Source organism: Macaca mulatta, chromosome 6 (genome assembly GCF_049350105.2).
Source record: "Macaca mulatta isolate MMU2019108-1 chromosome 6, T2T-MMU8v2.0, whole genome shotgun sequence".
Lineage (NCBI taxonomy): Eukaryota > Metazoa > Chordata > Mammalia > Primates > Cercopithecidae > Macaca > Macaca mulatta.
The window spans coordinates 141,561,731-141,577,326 of record NC_133411.1 but is presented as its reverse complement, the minus strand read 5'-3'; the positions used below and the strand labels follow the sequence as shown (position 1 = coordinate 141,577,326).

Below are 15,596 nucleotides of genomic sequence, written 5' to 3'. Positions count from 1 at the left end.
ATCCGCCCGCCTCGGTCTCCCAAAGTGTTGGGATTACAGGCATGAGCCACCGTGCCTGGGCCTCCCTATGAATTTCTTCTGGAAGATCATCTAAAAATGTGTGTTGCTAAAGTGTTGCCTCTCTTCCACCCCCCCCGACCCCCTCCCCCACTCCCCCGGCCGCCACACTCTGTCACCCAGGCTGGAGTGCAGTGGTGATCATAGCTTACTGCAGCCTTGAACTCCTGGGCTCAAGGCATCCTCCAGCCTCAGCTTCCCGAGTAGCTGGGATTACAGGCATATGCCACCACGCCTGCCTAATATCTGTATTTATTTATTTATTTATTTTTTAAGTAGAGACCGGGTTTCACCATGTTGGGCAGGCTGGTGTCAAAGTCCTGGCCTCAAAATGATCCACCCACCTCAGCCTCCCAAAGTGCTGGGATTATAGGCATGAACCACCATGCCTGGCCAAGGTTTTGCCTCTGTTTTGGATCTTTTCTTCCCTCATTATTATTATTAAATTGACAAATAAATATTGCCTATATATTTAAGCTGTATGATATAATGTTTTAAAATGTGCATATGTTATGAAATTGCTACATCAAGCTAATTATACAGTACTTCACATATTTATTGTTGGTAAGAACATTTAAAACCTACTGTCTTTGTGATTTATGTGTTTACTTATTTTGAGGTGGAGTTTCACTCTGTTGCCCAGACTGGAGTGTGATGGCGCGATCTCGGCTCACTGCAACCTCCGCCTCCTGGGTTCAAGCGATTCTCCTGCCTCAGCCTCCTGAGTAGCTGGGATTACAGGTGCCTGCCACCACGCCCAGCTAATTTTTGTATTTTTAATAGAGACAGGGTTTCACCATGTTGGCCAGGCTGGTCTCGAACTCCTGACCTCAGGTGATCTACCCGCCTTGGCCTCCCGAAGTGCTGGGATTACAGGGGTGAGCCACTGCACCTGGCCTCTCTTCATGATTTTTAAGTATACAAAACATTGTTATCAACTGTTGTCACCATGTTGTACAGTGGCTCTCTTGAACTTATTCCTCCCAACTGAAATTTTATATCCTTTGACCAACATCTTCCTGATCACCACCCTCCCAGCCCCTGGTGACCATCATCCTACTCTCTGCCTCCCTGAGTGTGACTTTTTTTGATTTCACATATGTGTGAGATCATGTGGTATTTGTCTATCTGTGTCTGACTTTTTTCACTTAGCATAATGTCCTACAGGTTCATCCATGTTGTGGTGAATGACAGGGTTTCCTTCTTTTTTAAGGCTGTGTAGTATTCCACTGTGTATATATAGTTTTGGATCTTATCGCAGTGCCTCAAGTTCTGTGAAGGAGAGAATCTGGATAATTTTATCAGGAAGGTCCTTAGACCATATTTAGGATCCTTCCATTGGGACTGGGCAGCAGAGTTACCAAACTAAATGCAGTGGCTTCAGATGCCAAAGCACCTGCGATGAGCCACACCTCACAGGTGAGGGGTATGGTCCCCCACAAAACTGCCCTCACTTCGGTTGCCAGCTGCACATTCAGGGGTCCCCAGCCCACCCTCACTGCTGACTGACTGGCTGCAAATCTGGGAGTTTCCACTATCCCTCAGGTTCCAGAATTCACTAGGATAACTGACAGAACTCAGGAGAGTGCTATACATAAGGCCACAGTTTTATCATAACAAAAGCATTCAAATCAGAACCAGCCAAAAGAGGAGACACAGGGGCGAGATGGAGGAGGGGCCCAAACACAAAACTCTCATTGTCTTCCCCCTGTGGCATCAGAGGCATCACCTGCTCAGCACTTTGACGTGTGACAAAATGCTGAGTATTTCCAAGCATGTAGGCTCACTTGAGCTTTGGGGTCCAGAGTTTTTGAGTCTCATCATGTAGGTGTGGTTGATGGAATCACTGGCCACTGGGTTGAACTCATCTTCCAGATTTCCTTCCAGGAGGCCAGGCTGATATCACAAAACCTCAGTGGCGTGGCCAGCCCCTCGATGGTCATATTGTCAGCAAAAACTACCTAGGGCCCACCATGAGTCACTTCACTGGCATAAACTCTCAGGGTCCACCATGAATAATAAGATACTCCTATCACTTGGGAAATCCCTAGGAATTTGGGGCTACCTCCTGGGAACTGGTGACAAGGACTAGCCACATTCTTTACTCCAAGGGTTTGTAGCTGGTGGGACCTCCCAAGAGCTAGGACAAAGGCCAGACTTCTTGGGTAAAGTTGGTTCTTCGCTGCACACACTGGGGGAGAGTTATGAGAAGGGCAGGTGGTTGCTTCCAAGGCAGGTGGGGACTTTGAATCCGATGAACTATTATGTGGAATGAAGTAGAGCAGCGGTTCCAGTTAACACAGGAGGGAGCTCGTCAAGCTGCAGACTTGCTGGAGGGCTTCTGCCAAACAGGTTCTCAAGGAGAGTCGGGGGTGCAGAAGGGGAGCTGGTGGGGAGGGCAGGATTCTGGAGTGTCTGGCGGGCAGTGGAACAGCCATTTATGTGTCCAGCTGGTGTTTTTCTAAGCACCCACTAATGGGCAGAACCTGGGCTTGAGGCTCTGAGGGCAGAGCTGGTGAGTGAAAAGGGAATATTAGGTGGGCAGCTTTAGCTCAGAAGCAGAATCCAGCTTGTTTTGTTTGTGTCAGTGGTGGAGTGGGGCCAAAGGTGAAAGGATAAACTGTCCAGAACATTCGAGAGTGACCAGGAGTCTCCCCAGAGGGCAGAAGTGGGGGATGGGCCATCCTCACCTGCAGGGACAGCACCATGGCAGGTGCGGCACGTGGGTAGAGATGGGGAAGGTGGGTGCCTGCATTGTCAGGGCAATGACAGAGGAGGGCAGTGATCTCCACCACAACCACTGCGAAGGAGTCTCCGAGCCTGCAGGGCCATGGGCAGTGTCTTGGTAGGGTGTGGTGGGACGGGCACCAAAGTTCAGGAGGGAGGTTGAAGACTGTGCTGTCTCTGGGTGTGTGGGTCACAGGCCCCGTCCCCTTCTCTGTGTGAGAGCTGAGAACCGGCGCTGGCTCCTCTGTGGATGCAGAGTTTTCCCTTCAGGCCCTGGAACGTAGCAGTTATGAGCACTGGCTTAGGAGTCCAGCAAACGAGCCCTTGTCAACTCTGTGACCATGGATAGATCATTAACTCTCTCTGGGTCTCGGTTTTCTCACCTGTGAAATGGGAATAATGTGACTCTTCCTTGTGAGGAGCAAGTGAGCGGTTCCATGGAAAGTACTTGGCATGGGTCATCCAGAAAGGGCGTCTGTTAACAGAGGCTGCTGTAGCACACGGTGGCTAAGAGAGTGGACGCTGGGCCCAGGTGGTCTGTCAGGCCTGGCTGCTGTGCCTCCTGGCTGTGTGACGTTGGGCGCGCTACTCAGCCTCATCTGTGAAATGGAGGTCATAGCTGTCCCTGTCTCATGAAGTTGCTCTGAGGAATGAATACACTGAAGTTTTCAAGTATTTAGAATAGTGCCTGGCACACAGTGAGTGCTGTGATGATGATGACAGCTCATATCTTGAGTTGCTGGAATGACTGATGATGCTTCATCTATTAGGCAAGCCCAAGTCTGGACAGGGCAGTGGAGATCTGGCCAGACGGGCCCTCCGCACAGGTTCCTCCTGGATGTGCTCCTTCTCCGTCTTTGAGTTGCCGTCCTTGTTTCTGGTGGGTTGCCATCCTCACACTGCAGCCCGCCTGCTTTAGTATCTGGATTCATTACAGGGAACAGACACGGCTGTGGGTGCTTTAGTCAGGAAAGGATTTCATGCAGGAAAGTAGGTGCTTATAAGAATGTCAGGAGGGCTGGAGGGGCAGGCTCCAGGCTGGGCCCGGAACCCTAAAGACCTGACCCACTCGGTGAGCCACCCCTGAGGCTGTAGTGCCGGGATCCCAAAGTTGCTGCCTCTGCCGACCCCCTACACCGTGAGTCTGCTCCAGGACACCCCCACCTGACCCCCACACCGTGAGTCTGCTCCAGGACACCCCCACCTGACCCCCACACCGTGAGTCTGCTCCAGGACACCCCCACCTGACCCCCACACCGTGAGTCTGCTCCAGGACACCCCCAGTCTGAATGACCAAGTACATGGTGTCTGCTGCCCTCCCCTTCACAGCTTGTCAGCCTTCATCTAATTGGAGACGCCAGATGCTCGCCTCAAAGGAGTCAGAAACGCGGCACTCAACTCCGAGAAAGGAATGCAGGTCGCGCAATGCAGCCCAGTCTCCATGGGCCTCGTCCATTGATGCTTGCTGTCCCAGCCATTCCTGTGGTCCTTGAGTCAGGTGAATCTCACCTCTCTCCTCTTCTGTCAGTCCTGCAGGTCAGCACCCAGGAGAGTGCTTTCCAACCCCCACAGGCTTTGTCATGGGAAAACATGAGACTTCTCTGAGGGAGGGGCACTTAAGCAGAGTTAGGGATGAGCCGGCTTTAGCCAGGAGCAGGGGCTGCAGGGTGGGGTGAGTGCAGGCAGGGGACAGCCAGTGGAAGGCCCCGGGGGCACTGAAGAGAGGGCTCCCAGGAGGGGAGCATGGGCTGAGGGGACCCAGCCAGAGCACTGCAGGCACCCGTGACAGAGGCAGCTGGCCTGAATCAGGTGGGACGGTGGCAGGGAGAGCTGTGGGCTCTTGAGTCATTTGTCCCAGCACAGTGTCCAGGTTAAGACCTGGTGTCCTGGTGCCCATGGGACCTGGCTGGTTCTGAATCCCAGCTCTGGGTTACCTTGGAAAAGTTCCTCTGTCCAGGCTTCTCTGTAAAACTGGGCTGATTACAGGGGCAAGGGAATACTATAGAAGGTGACAAATATGAAGTGTTTGGTGTGGTGACTGACATGTCGCAAGCCCTCAGAAAATGCCATCTATCACCATCACCACGACCATCATCATTAATAGCACTTGGAAGTGACTGAATGTGGGGATGAGGGAGAGCAGGAGGTCGCAGGTGGCCCCAGGTCTCTGGCTTGGGGAGGAGGCAGGGGAGGAGGGCAGGCGGCAGGTGGGAGCCACCAGCTAAGGGGCTGCTGCGGGCCATGCTCTGAGCACCGGGGAGGGTCCAGCCTGCAGGCAGTAGACATGGAGGTTGACTAAGCTGCGGGAAAGAACACAGTGTTGCTGGAAAAAGGGGTCCTGGTTCAGACCCCAAGAGAGGGTTCTTGGATCTCACACAGGAAGGAATTCAAGGCGAGGCGTGGAGTGCAGTAAAGAAGGGATGGTTTATTGAAAGCAACTCAGAGTAGGTTATTCTCAGAAAGCACGAGCAGGAATGCTTCATCTGCTAAAGGTTTTTCTTATATAGGGGTCTTGTCTATACAAAAGCCAAGCTAAGTTATGTCTGTGTGTGGGTGGGCTGACAGTGTCACAAAATGTAGTACTTTGTTGATTTAAAGAACGTTTTATCCTTGGCCTTTTAGTGAGTAAGTACATCAAAGCATTACTGTAACTATCTTGAAAGCATATACTGTTATGAGACATCAGGACACCCGGACATTCTGCTGTTGTGGGAGTTTGTCCTTGCGGGCATGACTAAACTGCTTCCTTGGCATAAACATCTCATGACCATGGGTGGTGACTGGCAAGGAATATACCTAGCTAGTTTTAAGATGGAGTCGATTTTAAAATGGTGTCACCCTGGCTCTCCTCTGTTCCTGTTGACCTAACAATATGGCCAGGGGGTGAGAGGAGACAGGGGACAAGAAATGAGCCAGGGGACTCCCATGACGCTGGAAGGTGATGATGCAGGGCGCAGAGTCCTGGCGTGAGAGAGGCCCAGAGAGGAGGAGCAGTGGTCAGTGGCAGCGATGTTCCTCGTAGGTGAGGCTAGATAAGGAAAGACACACGTTGCTGCACAGAGTGATGAGTTGATAATCAGTGACCTCATGAAATGTCTGAGTGCAGTGGGGGCACAGGAAGGGGCCAGATGAGGTGGAACTCGGTATGGGCATCTGGGAGGGCAGCTGTGTTGGGCTGCAGGCTGCATCGGTGGTTGACAGCTGTGTTCTGAATGGGACACAATCAGCACAGGCTGCCCTAACTCAGTGAGTGGCAGCTCCATCCTTGCAGTTGTTCACACACAACACAGGAACACCTCACACACTCACCTCCAGGCCATCCCAAAGCCTCTCCCTTCACTGATGTGACATCTCGGATTGGTGTTGGTGGGGAAGGGACAGGGGTAGAGATGGAACAAAATTGACAAAATTGGCCATGAGTTGCTCATTGTTGACGCTGGGCAATGGATGCTTGGGAGTGACTTTTGTGTATATTTGAAATTTTCTGTAATAGAAGATTTTCAAAATGTAATTGCATAGCAGATATAAATAATATTAACATATATGCACATTTATATATTATATATCTATACTTTATGCATTATATAATATACTGTTTAAGTAAATAATATATACAGTAGTAGTATAATGTATACATGTATCTTACACACACGCCCCTCTCCAGTCCTCCACTACCACACGCACCATCGCTCCCCACCAGCATCTCTGCGGGAGCCTTGGTGCTCATCTCTCTGTTTCGCACTCGCCCCCACATTGCGTTCTCCACACAGCAGCCACGGTGACTTTGTTAAAATGTGAGTCAGACTGGCAGGGCGCGGTGGCTCATGCCTGTAATCCCAGCACTTTGGGAGGCCGAGGCGGGCGGATCACGAGGTCAGGAGATCGAGACCATCCTGGCTAACACGGTGAAACCCCATCTCTACTAAAAATACAAAAAATTAGCCGGGTGTGGCGGCAGGCGCCTGTAGTCCCAGCTACTCGGGAGGCTGAGGCAGGAGAATGGCGTGAACCCAGGAGGTGGAGCTTGCAGTGAGCCAAGATTGTATCACTGCACTCCAGCCTGGGTGACAGAGCGAGACTCCGTCTCAAAACAAAACAAAAAAAAACAAATGCATGTCAGACCACATCACTCCATCCCACTTAAAGTGAAGCCTAGTCCTGGCCTCTGAGGTCCTGCTGGGCTCCTGCTGCCCTCGCCACAGGTTCTACTCCAGCCCGAGGGTCACCCGTGAGTGCTGGGAAGGGCATCCCCAGCTTGCTCTTGCTCAAGACCTTAGCAACTGCAGTTCCCTTTCCCTTTATGACTTTGCTCCCATCTGTGCACGGCTGTCCCCTCCCCTTGTTTCATCCCGATCTCTGTTCTCATTTTATCGCATGGGGAGGATTTCTCCAACCTTCCCGTGTAACACGGCGCCCTCCCTGCCGTGCAGCCCCGGTCTGTTCTGTCTCCCTCAGGAGTGGTTACCACCGCCCAACACACTGAGTGCTCTCTTGTTGGCTTAGTCTGTCTCCCTGCTAGAAGCAACCTTGTTTTATTTAGTGGACCCACAGCACCTAGAACAGGGTCTGACACCCAGGCCAGGCCTCAATCCATACTTGTCGAATGAATGAGTGGAGCTCCATTTCCACGGAGGCACTGAGATGTGGCTGAAGTAACAACACTAGAAGTCAGGGATACAGCTGGGGCTGGTTTCACCCTGAGCTGTATGTTCTGCCTGTGTCCCTGAGAGGGGAAGGGATGGGACCCAGAGCACAGTCACATGGAGGGCCTCATCCAAGGGCACAGGGACCGAGGGGAGGAGGGAGCTGAGGCAGGCAGGCAGTGGTGTAGACTGCTTTGCAGAGCTGTGGGGAAGTAGCTCTGCAGGCCACTGGCTTCTCTTGCCTTTCAGAAGCAGGTGGAAGGTCCTTTTCCCAAGAGAGGCAGAGCTGCTGAGGAGGCTGCAGGAATGCGCCATCTGTCCCTGTAGTGTTAATGTCACTTCAGCCTCAGAGCTAGATGGGCGGCCCACCCTTTCCCTTCCCACTCCCACTGGCTCCTGTGCCCTGGCAGGCCAGGGCCTGGCGAAGACCCCCAAGAAGGCAGCACCTTCCTCTGTCTTTGACAATGCAAGATCTGATGGGTCCAAGAGTGCCAGCCCGTGGGAGTTGCAGTGCCAGGCCTGCCTGGCTGAGCGGCTGCCTTGCAGGCCCCTGCAGACCCCCCCTCCTCTCCTGAGGGGGCCGGCTCCTGAGGGAGGACTTAGGCTGGTCTGAGGGGTGCTGGTGCTGGTCCAGCGGGGGGATGCTGCAGCCAGGTCTCCTCACCAGCCTGTCTCAGTACATTCCCTCCATGATGCAGACATCACGTTCATGTTCTTTTTGCTTTTTTAAAATGAAATTTATCTTTGTCTCCCATTGGAAAATGAATGCATGCTCATTATAGAAAATGTGGGAACAGATCAGAAGAAAGAAGAGTAAATAAAAATTGCTTTTTCTAATGTGGCATCACCACAGCTCCTCTGGCACAGGGTCCTGGGCTGGGCAGGGAGTCATGGACCATGTGGCCAACAGGCCATCGGGCTGTGGGTCTACAGGGGATGCCATGGGTGGCTCAGGCCTTCCTCCCTTGAGGGTTTGGGGAAGTGGTGCCGGCCCCCGCACGCTTGTCCGTAGTGATGCAGAGAGCGGAGCTGACAAGAGTTGCTATATTTAATTTTGGTGCCTGCGTCACCTCTGACCACACAGCAGCGTCTACCGGGGCAGGCAGCACATGGCTGGGGGTGTTTCTGAACGACACTGTGAGAGAATCACTTTCCACAAGAAAAGGTATAGTGGAGGGGAAGGGAGAGACAGCAACAGAAAGTGAGGTCGTAAGTAGAAAATTACTTCTGGGATTTCAAATGGCTTTGTCATGGGGCCCGCCCTTGCTGCTGAGAAATCAGTTGATCTGGGAAAGTTTGTTGCAAACCCTTGCCCTCTTGCTTTTGGGTGGAGCTGAGAAATGAATGAAGATAATGGGGCTTTATGAGTGTGGGGGAGGGCAGCTGAGGAGACAGCACCAGTCCTGACCCCAGCTTGGACCCCTAGAAAGGCCAGATAGGAGCTGACCAGCGTGTCCCTGGCCAGGCAGTCCTGTCTGGAACATAGTCAGCCTGGCCCCAGCCGGGCCTCCTTAGAAGGGAGGCAGGCGAAGCGGGGAACAGGTTTGCAATGTGTTACCATGGACCAGCTAGATGAAGGTCATAAGCAGAAGACGTTTCTCTTTGACCATAATGAAAAAGTGATAAGCCGCTGGGCCAGATGAAGTCCAGACTTCAAGCTGCTGCCTCTGTCACAAGGAAATAAGAGATGGGCCTGGTCCCCCTGGGGCCTGCTCCTTCTCGTCCTGCGCGGGACAGGGGGCCAGCCTCGGAGAAACCCGCCAAGTGACTGGGAGTGTTTTCTGACACCTCATCTGAGCAGCAAACTGAGGTGTTTGGTTCACCGGAAACTCGCGTGTATCTCACTTCTCACTTAAGCCCAGCCCCTCTTCCAGTGAAACCTCCTGGGCTGGGGTTCCCGAGGTGCCAAGGGGCTCCCCGACCTGGGCTCCATGGTCAGCTTCTTCCTCCCACTCACCAAGCACTCTTCTCCCTTTTCAACCCCCCTCTCTCTGAGCCCTGCTGAGGGCTTGCCTTGTTTATGAAAGAACTTAGGCCACGTGGTTAGAGAAAACTCCCAGCAAACACCGCCAGGGGTCAGTCCCCAGGGAGGGAGGTTCCCAGCCACAGTTGCAGCCACTGACACTTACCTACCTTGTTCTGTCTTCCTTTCTCATTCCTGACAGGGCCCTCTCCCTGTCGCCACCAGCTGCAGCTCGGTTCTGTGGCTCCGTAAGGCATCCCTCATCGCTGGAGAGCCCCATGCCCTCTCCAGCACAGGGTGCACTGCCAGTGACCACAGGCCCCCTTCCTGGGGGGCAGCCTGGAAGGTGTGAGAGACAGGAGCTCCACAGTGGCTGAGGAAGTGGCAAGCTGCAGACCCCTAGTGGTGGGGCCCGGGACGGCCGTTGGCCGTCCGCACTGTGCACCTGCCTCACAGGCCGTCCTGAATGTGTGGCTCAGAGCAGGGCCTTGGAGGATCCTGAGGAACTCTGCCCCACATCAGTCTCAATTCCAGTCTTTGTTCTTGAAGGAGTCACGTGGAATTTCACTGGAAGGGTTTCCATCTTCTTTCTGGATAGGCAGGGCAATACTTTGGCTGGCAGAGAGGACATGGGTCAAAGATGGGAGATGGATTGCTAGGTCCTGTTTACAAAGTCATTGCCCTCCATAAATATCCTTCCAGCCTTAAACCCTAGACTCAGAATGCCGAGACCCTGAATCCCACCCACCTCCTCTGGCTTCCGAGACTCTCCCACCCTCCGCGGAAGCAGCCGCTGCTCACCTCCAGAGGGGAGGCCCTCCCGAGGGAGGACATACAGCTCCCCGCAGCAGACCCTGGTTGTGTCTACAGAGTTCTTTCTGGGGCTCAACCTGGAGTGCATGTGGTGTCTTGGTTGTCACTAGCCCAGATGTCTGCTGTGGTGGTCCCCTGCAGGTATTCCCTCAGCAAATGTGACAGGACTTAATAGGCTTGGCACCAGAGAGCTGGTCCTGTCCCCTGCCCGGGACAGCCTGCTGGAGACCCAGCTCTTGCACCACCACCCTCTTCACCCCCACAGTCTTCTCTCCTCTGGGCCAAGTGTCCCCTGCCCCTGCACTGTCGGGTTTGCCTTCTTCCCTTGCCTCTCCGTGGGGAAAGTGAGTGGTTCTGGAGTAGCTGACTGCCATCATCAGCCCCCTGGTCAACTCCCTGCCATGTCCTCTGCTGTTGCGTGAATGACACAGCCGTGAGCAGCAGAGGGCGGCTGCCTTCAGGGACTTCTGAGCATCACTGTGGTGTCCCCGTGGGGCTCTGGGCTCCCCAGGGAGGGCACCTGCCTGCCACTACAAGTTTGAGACTGGTCCTTGATGACTATCACCCACTGCAAAGGCATCCCATCCTGGAGTCACCCTCTGCCCTGGGCACCTCCCAGAGAGTCACAATGAAAAACGTTGCTGACGGGCATGGCCTGGAGCTGTGGCTTGGTAAGGCCTGCTGGTCTCTGCACTCCAGCTGCTGGCCAGGGCCAAGGGAGAAGCAACAAGAGCTGCTGAGGAGTGGCCTAGCCAGAGCCCTGTTCACAGAGGCGGTGCGTGTGTGCACCTTAATGGTGAGAGCTGTCCAGAAAGGCAATGGGCTGCCTCTCAAAAATAGTAGGGAACTCGCTGTCAGTGAGATGGCCCAAACAGGTTGATGACAATCTTACAGAGGGAAAAACTCCATTCAGGACAGGTGACATTTGGACAGAAATAGGCAGGGTGGTTAAGTGTGTGGGCTTTGGAGTTAAAGTGAGTTTTGGGCCCCAATCCCAGCTTTGCTTCTTTACCTCAGATGAGCTCTGAGGCCCCAGGACCCCAGTGAGGAAGTAGCTATGTGACCTTAGGCAAACCACCCACGCTCTCTGAGCCTCACAGTTCTCATCGGCCTCCTGGGTTGTGAGGGAGACATGAATGTGTGGGTGGTGCCAGACACAGCTGGCCAGTCCTCAGGAGATGTGATCGTGAGACTTCCTGGGTCTCCGTCTGCTCCTCATGCCCTCCTTGAACCCTGACAGCCTGGCCCAAGTCTCTCCGTCCTCGCTGGCACGGCAGACAGAAGGTGGGGCTTCCTTCAGGCCACGTCCCCACCCCCGGGAGCTAGCTTGCTTTCAGCCAGGTCACTGCACCCCATCCTCACTGTAATCCATCCCAGTCCCCTCCTCCAACCCGCCAGCCTCCCAAAGAGCTCCTCAGAGTCTTCAGACCACCCACCAGTGTCCCCAAAGGCCAAAATGAAAGACAAATACAATCAGGCCTATTCGTCACCAACTTTATTTCTGGCTTCAGTTTGACAGTCAATGAAACAACTTGTTCAATGTCCCCTCCCCCAGTGTTCAAGGTACCCTTCTATATATTATTAACTCTTTGCTAACATATTTAATATTTAAATACAAGGAAAAACAATAAATTACTCGTTGGCTGAGAGCTGGCTGCTGGCTGGCAGAGTTCTGCTCCTCTCCTGACGCTGCCTCGGATGAGGCTTCGAGGCCCCAGGACCCCAGTGAGGTAGCAGAATTCTGTATACAGTACTTATTACCAGGGACTCCTGGTGTCCACTGCTTTAGTGCTGGGGCCCTGAGTCTCTGAACCCTTGACTCCAAGTGCCAGCAGCCAAGTCTTTCCCAGTCCCCAACGCTGACAAACACACTCATTTAAATAACACACAAAAATAAATAAGGCCAAGAAGAAATGTGCCTGAGCTGCTCTCTGCCTCAGTTGCCTGTGTGTGAAGTGGGTACCTCTCCCACCACATGTCTGGCAAGGGGGGCACCCACTGTAATGCTACAGTGTGCTCTAGGGCAGGGGAGGGGTGTAGGGACGCGTCATCCCCGGATCCACTGAGCTCAGGGCCCTGGACAGAGGAGGCCCACCAGGCTGAGCCCTGGGCAAGGGGAAGGCTGGGGTCGGCTAGGCTGAAGACAGGCAGCACAGGCTGAGGTCTAAGCTAAGGAATTTTACCCCCTCCCTAACCCTCTTCCCCACCTCCCCAAGACACTTTTGACAACAGAAAGAAAAATGAATCTGCAACTTCAATAGTCAGGTCCTGTCTCTGCAAATAATGATGCTTTCGATGTTTCAGTTGAACTGTCCCTCGCGAAAAAGTTTCTTTAAATGTACGAGCAGGTCCTTTACAAACTGGGCCACCTCGATTTTGGTGTCTCGGACACGCAAGCTGGAAAACTGCTGCAGGACAAAGAGGCCAGCGCGTGAGTGGGACGCCAGAGGGCAGAACGGCCCGCACAAACCAGGGGCTTTCCAGGGACTGTCTCGTTCAGTCCTCACGGAAGTCCCCAGGAGGTGAGTGCTGTTAGTACCTCTACTGTACAGATGTGGACATTGAGGCCCAGGTAGGAGTCAGGAGCCCTTGAGCCCAGGTCCTGTAAATCCCGAAGGCCATGTCCCTGCTGCCACAATGTCCCCCCCCCCCGGGTGGACACACACCTTGGGTATTCAGCCAGCTTCCCTTCAGTGAGCCCGGGGTTGGCAGGAGGGGGTGCAGGGTGGGGGTGAGAGGTTGGGGAGCACCTTACCCCAGCTGAGACCTTGTGCGGGCAGAATCCGTTCAGCATCCTCTGGGTCTTCTCGATGGCACTGCAGCCTGACACGTTGATCAGGGATTCCAGGGCTGCACAGTACTGTGGAGAGGGGACACTGAGGGGTCAGGCCCTGCTGGGGTGGCTGCCTTTTGTGAGTCTGCAGGAAGATGGGGCTGAGATGCCTGGTGCAGATGAGTCTGGGTGGTGGGAAGGGCCCAGATTATTGGGGGAGGGAGGAGAGCGCTTGAAGCTTGCTTGGAACCCCAGCCATGGAAGGGAGTCTCAGAGAAGACAGGCCCAAGGCCTGGAGCCTCTGCCCCATCCTCCCCGCACCTGAAGGTCCTTACCACGCCAGCTGTCAGGTTGATGCTCCACACCATGCTGCCATTGCAGAGTGGGGCCTGCGGGAGCAAAGTGACAGTGAGCAGAGTGCTGGCAGGGGTCGTGGGCCTGCCCTGCCAGCCCAGGCCAGGTCTGCACCAGCACAGGCCCCACACGCATCCCTCGTGTGGCGCAGAGGCAGGCCTGGCAGCCCCTCAGCGTTCCTGAGCTTCGTTTTCTGCTTTGAACAGCGAGCATGGGGGTGAGGACCCATGTATAGGGTCTTGGAATTAAAAAAAAAAATTGAGTGACACCACTAGAAAGGGACAAGCTGCATGCGAGGCTTGCCATAGTCAGGGCAAGAGGACAGGGGCCTGTGGAAAGGGCCAGGGTGGGGATGAGTGAAGTAGTGGTGGCCTGGGCCACTGTTGACCAAGACAAATCAGATGGGAGGCAGTGGGGGTCTGGTGTATTAAATGCCCTGCCTTCTGATTGTCAGGGAACATTGCAGTTAGGAGCATGGGCACTCTGGTGTTGGCCAGGCCCGGCTTGAATCCAGCCTCTGTCACTTAACCTCACTGAACCTTAGCAGAATGGGTTCATTGTACCTGCCTCTTGAGGTGGCTGGCAGTGATGAAATGACACATAAAGCACGTGTACCAGGCCTGGTGTAAGCAGCGCTCAAGACATGTGAGCTGTTACTAGTGAGGCAAGGAGTGGACTCTACTCACAAATCCTCCTGTAAGGGCAGGCCTATTATGGTGCTGGGGAGAATGGCTGCATTATTATGGTCAAAATCCAGCTGGCAAATGCCACATGGTTCTGGGAGGGTGCTGGCCCTTCTCTGCTGTCCTGTGTTCAGGAATGGCTGAGTAGGAGCTGGCAGTGGCAGACAAGGCCAGGCCAGGAGAGCAGGTAGTCCCTGGGGACTCTGCCAGACCCCTTCATAGGTCCATCCACACTGCTGAGCCCCCCAGCCCAGCTCCTCTCTCTCTCATGGCTGGGCCAGGCCTTGGTCCATGGGGATTCTTCCTGACCCATAGGCATCTTAGGATCCAAGCCCAGCCTGCTCATTACCTCATCCTGGGAATCACCCGCCCTGGAGCCCTCATAGCTAGGACCCTGGCTAGCCGACACTCACCTTCTGGTTCTGGGTGATGTTGACCAGCTCCTCAATGAGCTCCTTGAGGGCTGTAGAGGGAGGCACAGGGCTTGGGGAGGCAAAGCCGCCGAGGCAAGTGAGAGCAATGACCATGGTCAACAAGAGCGCCATGAGGCCCAGTGCCAACAGGAGAGGATTGAGGAGCGGACGCATAGGCTGGGTGGCTTGTGGCCTTGGCGTCTTGTGGCAGCTTTTATAGGCCCAAGTGGTGACGCCTGACACCATGGTCTCTGCTTTTTCAGGCACTATCTAGAAACCACATCTTTACTCATCTTGATTTTACTTTGTGGAAAATCCAGTGTCGCATAAAGGAAAGAGTTTGATTTCTCGTGGACTTATTGAGAAGGGTCCAGGGCAGAGTTTCCAAGATCTGGGTGGGTTTAATTCCAGCGGCAGGCAAGGGGCCCTGAGAGCGGCATGGCATCTGCAATGCTGCCCTGAGTTCCAGCAGTTTTGCCTGTGACAACCCTGAGTACCTAGACAGCTGACCCAACTCTGAGCTCCTGTCCTCAGACCCTTTTGGGTCACCGGAAGTGCTGGGCAGATAGTGCACTGTGGCTGTGGCCACAGTCTACCAGCTATGGGAATTCGGGGAGTTTTACTTTTTTAATAAACCAGTCTCTTAAATTACTTAAGTAATACTTGCTTGGATACAAAATTCAAACAGGCAATAGAAGAGTAAAGTTCACTTCTTTTGGCTTGCCTAATTCCTCCTTGGCCCCACTGTGGGAGGGATTGTCAAAAGTCAGATTTCCAGGTCTCCACTGAGCGATCCAGACAGGTTCAGAGGTCTTCCTGGAACCTTTTTTGGTGTTTTTTGTTTTTTTGGAGATGGGATCTCACTATGTTACCTGCCTAGGTTGGCCTCCAACTCCTGGACTTAAGCGATCCCCCCACCTCAGCTTCCAGAGTGGCTGGGAGTAGTGTGCACCAGTGTCTGGCCCCTTTAATTTAAAGTGCACGGGCCATCCTGCTGGGAAACTCTTAACCGGGCCAGGCTGGCAGCCTTAGTTCAGGTCAGAGATTATAAGTGTTCCTAGTGCCACTGGGACTTGGGGTGATCCCGTTTGCTCACCAGTCTCTGCAGGATCAACCCCTGGCATCTGGGGGCCTCAAGTTTCCCTTCTGCAGAATGAGTGATGTGGAGGG

At 53.8% G+C, this 15,596-nt stretch overlaps 1 protein-coding gene and 1 long non-coding RNA gene across 2 annotated transcripts; both read right to left on the bottom strand.

Moving 5' to 3' along the window:
* Window positions 1-5,189: 5,189 nt before the first annotated feature.
* On the bottom strand, window positions 5,190-9,790 carry LOC114678713 (uncharacterized). The gene is made up of 3 exons (XR_003730177.2): window positions 9,561-9,790; window positions 6,094-6,268; window positions 5,190-5,812 (listed from the first exon to the last, which is right to left on the bottom strand). It is a non-coding gene; the product is annotated as an uncharacterized LOC114678713 (long non-coding RNA).
* A 2,713-nt stretch (window positions 9,791-12,503) lies between these two features.
* On the bottom strand, window positions 12,504-14,558 carry IL13 (interleukin 13). Its single transcript, NM_001032929.1, is given in 4 exon segments — window positions 12,504-12,611; window positions 12,959-13,063; window positions 13,312-13,365; window positions 14,427-14,558. Coding segments are annotated over 4 exon segments (399 nt in total).
* Window positions 14,559-15,596: the final 1,038 nt, after the last annotated feature.